Source organism: Martes martes (assembly GCF_963455335.1).
Source record: "Martes martes genome assembly, chromosome: 2".
Classification (NCBI taxonomy): domain Eukaryota; kingdom Metazoa; phylum Chordata; class Mammalia; order Carnivora; family Mustelidae; genus Martes; species Martes martes.
The window spans coordinates 199,080,043-199,094,328 of record NC_137889.1 but is presented as its reverse complement, the minus strand read 5'-3'; the positions used below and the strand labels follow the sequence as shown (position 1 = coordinate 199,094,328).

General features: G+C 38.8%; 1 protein-coding gene across 1 annotated transcript in view; it reads left to right on the top strand.

Annotated features, from left to right (window-relative positions):
- CDKL2 (cyclin dependent kinase like 2) overlaps positions 1-13,602 on the top strand; it is a 52,831-nt gene extending 39,229 nt beyond the window's left edge. Inside the window, exons 13-14 of the mRNA XM_080797400.1 lie at positions 9,904-9,992; positions 11,477-13,602. Of these exons, the coding sequence (XP_080653526.1) occupies positions 9,904-9,969 (66 nt within the window). The 3' untranslated portion in view covers positions 9,970-9,992; positions 11,477-13,602. The remainder of the gene's footprint in view (positions 1-9,903; positions 9,993-11,476) is intronic.
- Positions 13,603-14,286: the final 684 nt, after the last annotated feature.

Here is a 14,286-nt window from a genome sequence, read left to right as displayed (position 1 = left end):
AGAGAAGTGAATCCAAAGCGACGGGAAGACAGACCGCGGGGGGAGGGGCCGGCTCCTGGCAAGCGGCGGAGCGACGGAGCACAAAATCGGGACTTTTAAAAGTCTGCTCCACGGAGGGACATCGCTCCGGAGGCTAAACCGGGGGGAAGCCCACGTGGGGTCAGCGTAACCCCAGGTCCCGCAGGGTCACAGAAGGATCAGGGGTGTCTGAGTGCTGCAGAGCTCACAGGTATTAGACCAGGGAAGCCGGCTACAGCGACAAAGCCGAGGAGTGAGCTCTCAGCCCGGGGTTACCTTGAGCCGGTCGCAGGCTGGGTGGGCTCGGAGCGCGGCCGGAGGCCAGGGAGACGGGAGTGATTGGGTTCTTTTCTCTGAGGGCACACTGAGGAGTGGGGCCCCAAGCTCTCGGCTCCTCTGGGCCAGAGACGGGGAGGCCGCCATCTTCATTCCCGGCCTCCGGAACTCTACGGAAAGTGTTCAGGGAACAAAAGCTCCCAAAAGCAAACCCGAGCAGATTACTTAGCCCGGCCCCTGGTAAGGGCGGTGCAATTCCGCCTCAGACAAAGACACTTGAGAATCACTACAACAGGCCCCTCCCCGAGAAGATCAACAAGAAATCCACCCAAGACCAAGTTCACCTACCAAGGAGAGCAGCAGAATTCCAAAGGAAGAGAAAGCAAAGCATGGAAGTCATGGCTTTCTCCCCATGATTCTTTAGTCTTGCAGTTAATTTTTTTTTAATTAAATTTTTTTTTCTTTTGCTAAACTTTTTTTTAACTTTTACCCTTTTCTTTTTTAACGTTTTTAAACTAGTTTATCTAATATATATATATATATATATATATATATATTCTTTATTTGTTTTCTTTCTTACTTTTTCTTTTTTTTTCTGAACTTCTTTTTATCCCCTTTCTCCCCCCCAACGATTTAGGGTCTCTTCTGATTTGGTTAAAGCGCATTTTCCTGGGGTCTTTGCCACCCTTTCAGTATTTTATTTGCTCCTTCATATACTCTTATCTGGACAAAATGACAAGGCGGAAAAACTCACCACAAAAAAAAGAACAAGAGGCAGTACTGAAGGCTGGGGACCTAATCAATACAGACATTGGTAATATGTCAGATCTAGAGTTCAGAATGACGATTCTCAAGGTTCTAGCCGGGCTCGAAAAAGGCATGGAAAATTAGAGAAACCCTCTGGAGAGATAAAAGCCCTTTCTGGATAAATAAAAGAACTAAAATCTAACCAAGTTGAAATAAAAAAAGCTATTAATGAGGTGCAATAAAAAATGGAGGCTCTTACTGCTAGGATAAATGAGGCAGAAGGAAGAATTAGTGACATAGAAGACCAAATGACAGAGAATAAAGAAGCTGAGCAAAAGAGGGACAAACAGCTACTGTACACGAGGGGAGAATTCAAGAGATGAGTGACACCATAAGACGAAACAACATTAGAATAATTGGGATTCCAGAAGAAGAAGAAAGGGAGAGGGGAGCAGAAGATATATTGGAGAGAATTATTGGAGAGAATTTCCCTAATATGGCAAAGGGAACAGGCATCAAAATCCAGGAGATGCAGAGAACCCCCCTCAAAATCAACAAGAATAGGTCCACACCCTGTCACCTGATAGTAAAATTTACAAGTCTTAGCGACAAAGAGAAAATCCTGAAAGCAGCCCAGGAAAAGAAGTCTGTAACATACAATGGTAAAAATATTAGATTGGCAGCAGACTTATCCACAGAGACCTGGCAGGCCAGAAAGAACTGGCATGATATATTCAGAGCACTAAACTAGAAAAACATGCAGCCAAGAATACTATATCCAGCTAGGCTATCATTGAAAATAGAAGGAGAGATAAAAAGCTTCCAGGACAAACAAAAACTGAAAGAATTTGTGAACACCAAACCAGCTCTACAGGAAATATTGAAAGGGGTCCTCTAAGCAAAGAGAGACCCTAAAAGTAGTAGATCAGAAAGGAACAGAGACAATATACAGTAACAGTCACCTTACAGGCAATACAATGGCACTAAATTCATATCTCTCAATAGTTACCCTGAATGTTAATGGGCTAAATGCCCCAATCAAAAGACACAGGGTATCAGAATGGATTAAAAAAAAAAAAACCATCAATATGTTGCCTACAAGAAACTCATTTTAGACCTGAAGACACCTCCAGATTTAAAGGGAGGGGGTGGAAAACAATGTACCATGCTAATGGACATCAGAAGAAAGCTGGGGTGGCAATCCTTAGATCAGATCAATTAGATTTTAAGCCAAAGACTATAAGAAGAGACGAGGAAGGACACTATATCATACTCAAAGGGTCTGTCCAACAAGAAGATCTAACAATTTTAAATATCTATGCCCCTAACGTGGGAGCAGCCAACTATATAAACCAATTGATAACAAAATCAAAGAAATACATCAACAATAATACAATAATAGTAGGGGACTTTAACACTCCCCTCACTGAAATGGACCGATCATCCAAGCAAAAGATCAACAAGGAAATAAAGGCCTTAAAAGATACACTGGACCAGATGGACATCACAGATATATTCAGAACATTTCATCCCAATGCAACAGAATACACATTCTTCTCTGGTACACATGGAACATTCTCCAGAATAGATCACATCCTGGGTTATAAATCAAGTCTCAACCAGTATCAAAAGATGGGGATCATTCCCTGCATTATTTTCAGACCACAATGCTCTGAAGGTAGAATTCAATCACAAGAGGAAATTTGGAAAGGACAAAAATACATGGGGACTAAACAGCATCCTTCTAAAGAATGAATGGGTCAAGGAAATTAAAGAAGAATTGAAAAAAATCATGGAAACAAATGATAATGAAAACTCAATGGTTCAAAATCTGTGGGACACAGCAAAGGCAGTCCTGAGAGGAAAATATATAGCGGTACAAGCCTTTCTCAAGAAACAAGAAAGGTCTCAAATACACAACCTAACCCTACACCTAAAGGAGCTGGAGAAAGAACAAGAAAGGAAGCCTAAACCCTGCAGGAGAAGAGAAATAATAAAGATCAGAGAAGAAATTAATGAAATAGGAACTAAAAAAACAATAGAACAAATCAACGAAACTAGGAGCTTGTTCTTTGAAAGAATTAATAAGATTGATAAACCCCTGGCTAGACTTATCAAAAAGAAAAGAGAAAGGACCCAATAAATAAAATCATGAATGAAAGAGGAGAGATCACAACCAACACCAAAGAAATACAAACAATTATAAGAACATACTACAAGCAACTCTATGCCAACAAATTTGACAATCTGGAAGAAATGGATGCACTCCTAGAGACATATAAACTACCACAACTGAACCAGGAAGAAATAGAAAGCCTGAACAGACCCATAACCAGTAAGGAGATTGAAACAGTCATCAAAAATCTCCAAACAAACAAAAGCCCAGGGCCAGACGGCTTCCCAGGGGAATTCTACCAAACATTTAAAGAAGAACTAATTCCTATTCTCCTGAAACTATTCCAAAAAATAGAAATGGAAGGAAAACTTCCAAACTCATTTTATGAGGCCAGCATCACCTTGATCCCCAAACCAGAGAGGGATCCCATCAAAAAAGGGAATTACAGACCGATATCCTTAACACAGATGCAAAAATTCTCACCAAAATACTAGCCAATAGGATTCAACAGTACATTAAAAGGATTATTCACCACGACCAAGTGGGATTTATTCCATGGCTGCAAGGTTGGTTCAACACCCACAAATCCATCAATGTGATACAACACATTAATAAAAGAAAGAACAAGAACCATATGATACTCTCAATAGATGCTGAAAAAGCATTTGACAAAGTGCAGCATCCCTTCCTGATCAAAACTCTTCAAAGTGTAGGGATAGAGGGCACATACCTCAATATTATCAAAGCCATCTATGAAAAACCCACCACAAATATCATTCTCAATGGAGAAAAACTGAAAGCTTTTCCGTTAAGGTCAGGAACACGGCAGGGATGTCCATTATCACCACTCCTATTCAACATAGTATTAGAAGTCCTAGCCTCAGCAATCAGACAACAAAAAGAAATTAAAGGCATCCAAATTGGCAAAGAAGAAGTCAAACTATCACTCTTCGCAGATGATATGATACTATATGTGGAAAACCCAAAAGACTCCACTCCAAAACTGCTAGAACTTGTACAGGAATTTAGTAAAGTGTCAGGATATAAAATCAATGAACAGAAATCAGTTGCATTTCTCTACACCAACAACAAGACAGAAGAAAGAGAAATTAAGGAGTCAATCCCATTTACAATTGCACCCAAAACTATAAGATACCTAGGAATAAACCTAACCAAAGAGGCTAAGAATCTATACTCAGAAAACTATAAAGTACTCATGAAAGAAATTGAGGAAGACACAAATGGAAAAATGTTCCATGCTCCTGGATTGGAAGAACAAATATTGTGAAAATGTCTATGCTACCTAAAGCAATCTACACATTTAATGCAATCCCTATCAAAATCCCACCCATTTCTTTCAAAGAAATGGAACAAATAATCCTAAAATTTATATGGAACCAGAAAAGACCTCGAATAGCCAAAGGAATATTGAAAAAGAAAGCCAAAGTCGGTGGCATCACAATTCCGGACTTCAAGCTCTATTACAAAGCTGTCATAATCAAGACAGCATGGTACTAGCACAAAAACAGACACATAGATCAATGGAACAGAATAGAGAGCCCAGAAATAGACCCTCAACTCTATGGTCAACTAATCTTCGACAAAGCAGGAAAGAATGTCCAATGGAAAAAAGACAGTCTCTTCAATAAATGGTGAGAAAATTGGACGGCCACATGCAGAAAAATGAAATTGGACCATTTCCTTACACCACACATGAAAATAGACTCAAAATGGATGAAGGACCTCAATGAGAAAGGAGTCCATCAAAATCCTTGAGGAGAACACAGGCAGCAACCTCTTCGACCTCAGCCGCAACGTCTTCCTAGGAACATTGCCAAAGGCAAGGGAAGCAAAGGCAAAAATGAACTATTGGGATTTCATCAAGATCAAAAGCTTTTGCACAGCAAAGAAAACAGTTAACAAAACCAAAAGACAACTGACAGAATGGGAGAAGATATTTGCAAACGACATATCAGGTAAAGGGCTACTGTCCAAAATCTATAAAGAACTTACCAAACTCAACACCCAAAGAACAAATAATCCAATCAAGAAATGGGCAGAGGACATGAACAGACATTTCTGCAAAGAAGACATCCAGATGGCCAACAGACACATGAAAAAGTGCTCCACATCACTCGGCATCAGGGAAATACAATCCAAAACCACAATGAGATACCACCTCACACCAGTCAGAATGGCTAAAACTAGTAAGTCAGGAAATGACAGATGCTGGCGAGGATGCGGAGAAAGGGGAACCCTCCTACACTGTTGGTGGGAATGAAAGCTGGTGCAACCACTCTGGGAAACAACATGGAGGTTCCTCAAAAAGTTGAAAATAGAACTACCCTATGACCCAGCAATTACACTACTGGGTATTTACCCTAAAGATACAAACGTAGTGATCCGAAGGGGCATGTGCACCCGAATGTTTATAGCAGCAATGTCCACAATAGCCAAACTATGGAAAGAACCTAGATGTCCATCAACAGATGAATGGATAAAGACGATGTGGTATATATACACAATGGAATACTATGCAGCCATCAAAAGAAATGAAATCTTGCCATTTGTGAGGATGTGGATGGAACTAGAGGGTATCATGCTTACTGAAATAAGTCAGTCGGAGAAAGACAACTATTATATGATCTCCCTGATATGAGGAAGTGGAGATGCAACATGGGGGGTTAGGGGAGTAGGAGAATTATAAATGAAACAAGATGGGATCGGGAGGGAGACAAACCATAAGTGACTCTTAATCTCACAAAGGAAACTGAGGGTTGTTGGGCGGGGAGGGGGGTCGGGAGAGGGGTGTGAGGTTATGGACATTGGGGAGGGTGTGTGCTGTGGTGAGTGCTGTGAAGTGTGTAAACCTGGTGATTTGCAGATCTGTACCCCTGGGGATAAAAATACATTATGTGTTTATAAAAAAATTAAAAAATTAAAAAAAAAAAAGAATTCCCTCTTGGATTTGTTTGAAGGATTTTTATCTTATGAGAAGATGCCTTAAAGTCTCTCTTTATAGACTTGTGGAACGTCTGCAAGATAGATTTTTGTGGGTAAAGTATGGCATAATCTATGGAATCTGTCCCCGCTCACCCCCTTCCTACACCCTTACACCCGTTACATACTTTTCTATGTATGTAGTGACACAGTTCTTTCCCCAAGCCGTGTTTAAGCTTGATCCCACCAATTTTGATATGTTGTATTTTCATTATACTCAGTCCAAACATTTTCTTAGTTCCCTTGTAATTTCTTGTTTAACCCAGGAATTAATTAGATTTATTATATAAATTTATATAAATTATAAATTTATTATATAAATAAATTAATTAATTAATTTCCCTAGTATTTTATTATTATTGATTTGTCATTTAATTCCATGTGGTCCGGGAAGATACTGTGTATAATTCTGATTGTTTTAGATTCATTGAGGTATGTTTTATGGCTCAGCATATGGTCTGTCTTGGTGAATGAACCTGTTTCCTTGAAAACAACATATATATTCTTCAGTTGTTGGACATAGCCTCCTCTAAATGTGAAATTAGATTAAGGTGGTTGATAGTGTTCTTCAGATCTTCTCTGTCCTTCATGATTTTTTTGTTTGTTTGGTCCTATCAGTTCCTGAAAGAGTGCTGTGAAAATCTTTTTTTTTTTTTTTTAAACATCACATATTCTTTTAATAACACTTAAATTAGTAGAAAATAGTCCCCAAATTAACATTAAATAGAAAAATCCAGTAAAATATTTTACTGACTGTGGAATTATTTATTTTTCTCTTATATCTGTTTATTTTTGTTTCATGTATTTTACATCTCTATTATTAGGTACATACACACTTATAATTGTTTTTGTCTTCCTGATAACTGTTCCTTTTATCATGATGAAATATCTCTCTTTACCTCTTGTAGTGCTCTGTGCCACAAAGTCCATTTTATATGAGAGTAAGACAGCCATTCCAGCTTACTTGTACTTACTTGTTCCCATGGTGTATCTTTTTACTTTTGTACAATCTGTTTTTAAAATTTACAGTGTTTCCTGTAGGTAGGGTCTTTCTTTTGTATCCATTCTGTCAGTTCAGTTCTTTTAATTGAAATGTGTATTCATGTTCTATGCATTCTAATAAACTACTGCCAACTTAAAATAATTATTATCTTACAGTTTCCAAAAGTCAGAAGCCTGGGCATAGCTGCTTCTCTCCTTGAGTCTCACAGGTCGAAATCAGGATTTCAGTAGGGCTGCATTTCTTTCTGGAGGCTCTAGAGGGGAACCTATTTCTAGGCCCACTCGGACTTCGTTCCATGAGGTTGTGGGACTGAGGTCCCTGTTTCTTGGCTGGCTGACCCCTGGGGGTTGTTGTCAGCTTCTAGAGGCTATCCACATTCCTTGGCTTGTGGCCTACTTCTCCATCTGCAAAGCTAGCAATATCGGTCAAGTTGTTCTTACTCTTTGAGCCTCTCTTGCCTTCCCTTCTGCCTCATCTCTGACTTACTCTTCTGCTTTTAAGAGTGCACATGATCGGTTTACCAGGCCTACGTTAAGCCTGCCAGGATAATCTTTCCATCTGAGGGTCAGCTGATTAGTAACATTAATTCCACGTGCAAAGCTGCTTCATAACAGGAGCTAAATTAGTTTGATTGACTAAGCAGGGGCAGGAAACTTAGGGTAATAGCTTCAGAATTCTGCCTGCTAGTGAATAGTTAGGCCATTAACACTTAATGTGATGATTGATATATCTAGATCTAGCTCTATATATTATATAGGTATAAAGATCTAATATAATAGATACAATATATATCTCATATAGATATAAGATCTAGCTCTTTATATTATTTGGTTTTTGTTTGTTTCTTTGTTTTCCCTTTTCCAGTCTTCTTTTGTATTTGAATATTTTTAGTATTGGCTTTTTGGGGATATTTCTTGGTATGATTTTTTTAGTGATTGCTCTAGGTTTTGCAATGTACATAACTAATGTCTCACAGTGTACTTAGAGTAAATATTGTACCACTTATAAAATGTAGAAAACTTGCAGACATATTTCCGTTTACTTCAACCTAGACTTTATGTTAGAATTGTATGTCTTTTATTGAAAAGTGTACTAGGTCATACATTTTGCTCTAAATAGTCATAAATATTTTAAGCAATTTAGGAAAAAAAGTAGTCTTCTCTATTTACCTAACCACTTACCATTTCTGTTGTTCCTACCTTCTTTCTTAAAGATTACAGTTTTGTTTTCTGGTACCATTTTTCTTCAGCTTGAAAAACTTTCTTTAGCATTTCTTCCAGAGCAGGTCTGATGAGTGACAAATCCTCATATATAACTTTCCTAAGTTTATAAAGTCCCAACATCTGGGCCATCTCAGGATTGGTATCTGTTGGTTTTCTTTTCCCTTGAGAATTGCTTACGCTTTCCTGGATCTTATTTTTTAAGATTTTATTTATTTATTTGACAGAGAGAGAGCACAAGCAAGGGGAATGGCAACCAGAGGGAAAGGGAGAAGCAGGCCCGGACCCTAGGATCATGACCTGAGCCGAGGGCAGACCCTTAACCAACTGAGCCACCCAGGCACCCCACTAGATCTTTTCATGGCCAAAATCTTGATTGTATCTTGGAAACTGTGAATGTTATGTTGTGTAGCCTCTGGGTCCTGTTTTAATCCTTCATAATCCTCTGGAGAATGTTGAAATTTTTGTTTTAGCAGGTGGTCATTCAGCTTTTGTTCACACTATAAATCCTGCCTTATCTCCTGTGAGAAGTCTTTCAAATCTCAGTTCTCTAAGTCTTTGATATTGTAGTTTGCATCTGTCTTGTGCTTATGTGGCTCTGGGGTTAGCTAGAGACTCCTGCGGGTAATTTAAATCTCAGTTCGGTTCTCCCAAGCCTTTGCTGTGCTGGTGGAGCGCTCCCATGCGTGGTGCAGGAACTGAGCTGAGACTCCTGGGGGTGCATACACAGAATGAGACAGTCGTCTCTTCTAACTCTCTTCCCTCCAGGACCATCCCTCTCCCCACATAATTGCTGGCCTTCAGGGACCCTTTTTCCTGTTTTTTTTTTTCCGGGATAACAAGGGAGTTTCTTTCTTTCTTTTTTTTAAGATTTTATTTATTTATTTGACAGAGAGAGAGATCACAAGTAGGCAGAGAGGCAGGCAGAGAAGCAGGGGGAAGCAGGCTCCCTGCTGAACAGAGAGCCTGATGCGGGGCTCGATCCCAGGACCCTGAGATCATGACCTGAGCCAAAGGCAGAGGCTTAACCCACTGAGCCACCCAGGCGTCCCAACAAGGGAGTTTCTTTCAGACTTTTGGCCTCTTGTACTATTTTATTACTCTGAGATTAGGGCCTGCCTTTTGGACAGAGGCTCAGAAATGAAAAACAAAAAGTGGGAAGCCACATCCATGTGAACGATCACATTGCCAACTTTTGACTCCTCTGCTTAATCTTCAGTTTTGTTTTGTTTTGTTTTGTTTTTTTCCTAAAGGGTTTTATTGGTTTGGTAATAAGTAGGAGAGATGGGTTATAGTGGGTTCGCACTACCTCCGCACATCAGAAGTCTCTTTTAACTTAAGTATCAACAAAGAGGTCGAAGAATAACATCTCTTTACTTTGTCAGCCTCTTCTGTGGCAGCAGCTGGAACTATGAATAGTTAATTCTAAGCATCTGGTATTTGAGGAACAAGAATTGGGATTTTGGGAGGAGTGGGACTCTTACAACTATTGAGACACTGTAATGTTGATTATTCACTTGTAGGTATCAGGATCTCCTCCGTCAGATGACTTGGAGGCTGATTTGCCTCGAATGGAACACCAGCACTGAGAGCCGTTTTGGTTCTGAACTGGGTATGTCAGGTGTCTCATACTTAAAGCAAAGTATCCTCCCATGAGAAATATTTTGTAGCTTTCTGAAGTTCAGATACTGCAGCTAAAGTAGTCGCCAAGTGATTGATACCATGAGAACTCCTGATGGAGAAAGGGTTGTGTCACTTAAAAATACAGAAGTGACATTTGTTTCTGGGGTGAAATCCCTTTTCATAGAGCTTATGTCTCTTGCTCTTAAACTAATCTGTATTTTATTGGCTCCAGTAATGCGAATTTATGATGACAAGTTCTGTGGAAGGATATATACTTATCTCCCTTATCAGTCATTTGTCCCTTTGGGCTTTTAAAGCAAGAAAGACAAAATGATTGCTTGGTAATCTTCTTCCCAGTAAAGAAGGATCAGCACTATACCAGATGATTGCTTCCCATTTATATATTTATTTACTTATTTTTATTTTTTGCTTTTACTGGACTTTACATTGTCCTGCTACAATACCACAGGAAAAAGAGCCTTGCAAGCTCCAGGCCTGTACCATGTGTCACTGCAGAAAAAATAGGGCCCTTTCCACCTCACTGTGGACCTATTCACAGGATAAATACGTGTCACACATTTTTTTTTAAAGAAAGCATAGATTAATAACAAGTCAACAATGACTTGGAAAATCAAATGTCAATTTTAAATGGTAACAGGATTTCCTTCCTTTAAGTATAACTGTTTAGTACTAAAAAAATGAAAAACAAAAATCAGACCTTTTTTTTTAAAAGATTTTATTTATTTATTTGATAGGCAGAGATTACAAGCAGGCAGAGCGGCAGACGGGGGCCGTGGGGGCAAGCAGGCTCCCTGCTGAGCAGAGAGCCCGATGCGGGGCCCGATCCCAGGACTCCAGGATCATGACCTGGGCAGAAGGCAGAGGCCTTAACCCACTGAGCCACCCAGGCGCCCCCAAATCAGACCTTTTGAGTGCTAATTCACTATGCGACAAGTCATCCAATGTTTAGTATCTTATTAGCTATAAAATGTGATGATAATAAAATCCCACCTTCTCATAAATATGTCGTTGTCATTAATCTGTTAACCTCCACAAAGCATTTTGAATGTCTGTGCCATCATATGTGAATTTACTACGAAGTGAACAAGTCTTAATTCCTCACTGGTACGGGTCCCTTCCAAGGCTCTGGGAGAAGTCTTGGCAATGCACTCATTACACATACCGTATGAACTGTAGCCTCTATGAAACTTGGATCTGTTTTGTCAAAACCAGTCATTATTTACAGACAAGGAGATGATATGCTATACATGACAGTTTTGATTGATAATTGTCCTAAAGAATGTCTTTAAAATCTTCTTTTTGGTATATATGGTTTAGTCTAAAGTTTTCTTAGAGTGTGTAATACTTACAATATTATAAATATCTTTAATGTGAGAAAGCAAGTGAGATAGAAATGGATTTCTAGAAAGATCTTATGTAAACCATTGGGCTTATGTTCTCCTGTGATTTTAGATGCTGCTCTAGCCCTTGAGATGACATCCCCTTGCAACAGAAGTGCTGATATCCTACAAAGAGAGATTCGTGGTTTTGTCCTTTACTTCTGAACTGCCTGCATTTTCTGAGTAAGGCCTTGCAGAAGAAAAAAGACAAAGACTTCCAAGTGTTTCCAAGGAAGATTGAATAAGTGCGCCTCCCCGACTGCTATCCTGTCACTTTTCAAGGTCTCTGTTGCTATTTCAGGATATATCCAATGGAAGAATAGTGATATGGTTCTTGTTACATGAATGTGTATTTACTGTTAGTAAATTGTGCATTTAAAATTACCCAAGAGTAAAAAAAAAGTTTAAAAAGAGAGAAAGAATCATTATAATGGTCATGTTATATGCACTTTCTGTGTTATCTATATAAATGTGTACATTTATTTAGGAATGGGTTTGGTGGAGGTAAGTGATTAAAAACTAGGATCAGTTGAAGAAATGAAAAAATTAGGATCAGTAAGAGAAAATGTTTCCCTTACCCTAATTTAACTGTAAATACACATTTAAAAAGCTTGCTTGTTTCTAGGCTTTAAGGAGATACGTAATTGCTCTCTATGGATAGGCGTCTGTCTTTGGTTTCTGTGATTACTGTTGATGTTTGATCATTGTGTTATGGGAATCTGGTCTCTCTGCTGATCTTCTAAGAACCACACTACTGCAAATGTCTCAAGGAATCTTTTTATGTCTAATGATTTAGTATGACCTGACCTTAGGTAATCCTCTGTATTGTAAGACTGTGGTGCCAGGGTTCCTGTGTGCAGGAACAGGACTGAAGTAAGAATGGTGAAGGAGAATTTTGTAGGTATACCTTCAAGTTGAGGACTGTGCTTGTCACTGAGAAAGGAAGTATATATGTACAAGATTAGGAGATGGGACGCTGGCTTACTGACCGACTAGGACTGGTTACTTTTCTCTTGGCCAATTACTGTTGATCTACTGCCCCAGCCCCCCATAGAGGCTTTGGGGAGGAACATCCATTGTTATGGACTTCTCTCCTGTCCACTGAGAGTTTGAAGTTGATAGCAGACAGAACCCAGAGGTGTTCCTGTCTTCTCATTTCCTCAAACACTTAGGCCTTCCCAAAAGTTCTTCACCAATAGGCAAAACTATCTACCTACAGTCCTCACATCTTTCCTCGTGCCCCAGTCCACGGCTTCTGGGTGGGAAGCTGAAGCCAGTTTGACTCTAGGTTTTTGGTTTCCAGTTTGCTGGTCATACTCTGCATTTATTGTCTTAGAGAATCGTTGTTAGGGGGACCAGAACTTGTGTGGTTTTTCTTGGCCTTAACCGGTTAACAACATGTACTTTTTCCAAAAAACACTGACCAGAACTTAGCCCAAGAATTTAACTAGCACTTTCCTTTATTACTCTGTGGAGCTTAATATTGAAATTCTGAATTTAGATACTTGGTCCTCAAAAAAGCAGGACATTCAGGAAGAGACAAATTGAGGAATTCCAATGTGGAAGTCTATAGGTGGTTCAATTAAAATTCTGTCTTGATTTTGAAGCTCTATTTTTAAACTCTGACCAGGTGTTTGACTAAATTGGTATGACTAACATGCTAGACAAAATTAATGTGTAGGCGTTAATAGGCTTCACATTGAGATATTGTTTTATTTTACTTTAAAAAGTATTGCCACAGACTGTACAGTGTGGGAAGCAGACAATACTTAAAAGCCAAGTGACTTTCTGGCTTATTTTGATGTAATTTTTATTTAAAGACAGTGTGTACATATCACCTCAATGTCTGAGGATCTAGGATCAATTATCTGTATTTGCTTTTGGTATCTTTCACCTATTAAAACACTGTGTGAACTTTAAAATTAAGGGACTAAATATAATTTACTCTAAGTGCAAGTTGAGACTTGAGGATCATATCTGGTTAGAACCTTGGTGAAACTACTTGAAAAAGATTTTTGCAAACTGGGGCTATAGATACTGAACCAAAAATAATTCTTTCAGTTTAAGATTACTCTGTTCTCCTTACAAGGATATGATTAAACATAATCGGAAATATGTGTATGTCCTGGCAGGGGGGAAGTGGGCTTGCTGTTGGATGTGTGTTTTACAATTAATAAATATTGTATCTTACTGAGCTCCATAGATGATTTTATTTGCATTTATTTAAGAGAATACAAATAACGTATACAACATTGTATGGAATTTAACAAATAAGTTTGAAATAATCTGTTAATTCTTTTTTGGAAAATTGGGTACAGGGGTGGCAAGTTGTCTTTTTTTTAATTGGGTTTTTAATTTTAATTCCGGCGTGGTTAACATAGAGCTATGTTAGTTTCAGGTGTACAATATAGTGATTCAACAATTCTATACATTACTCAGTGCTCATCAAGGTAAGTGCACTCTTAATTCCTGTCACCTGTTTCACCCATCCCTCCACCTACCCCGCCTCTGGTAACCCGCTATTTCTTCCCTATTTAAGGGTCTGTTTTTGGTTTGTCTTTTTCCCCCTTTTGTTTGTTTGTTTTGTTTCTTAAATTCCCTGTGAGGGAAATCATATGGTATTTGTCTTTCTCTGACTGGTTTATTTCACTTAGCTAGTGCTACTCTCTAGAACCATCCATGTTGTTGCCAATGGCAAGATTTCATTCTTTTTTAATGGATGAAAAATATTGCATTTCACTTCTTCATCCATCCATCTATAGATGGACACTTGTGCTGCTTCCGTAATTTGGCTATTGTAACTAATGCTACAGTAAACATAGGGGTACATGTATCTTTTTAAATTAGTACTTTTGTATTCTTTGTATTGCATTCAATACAATT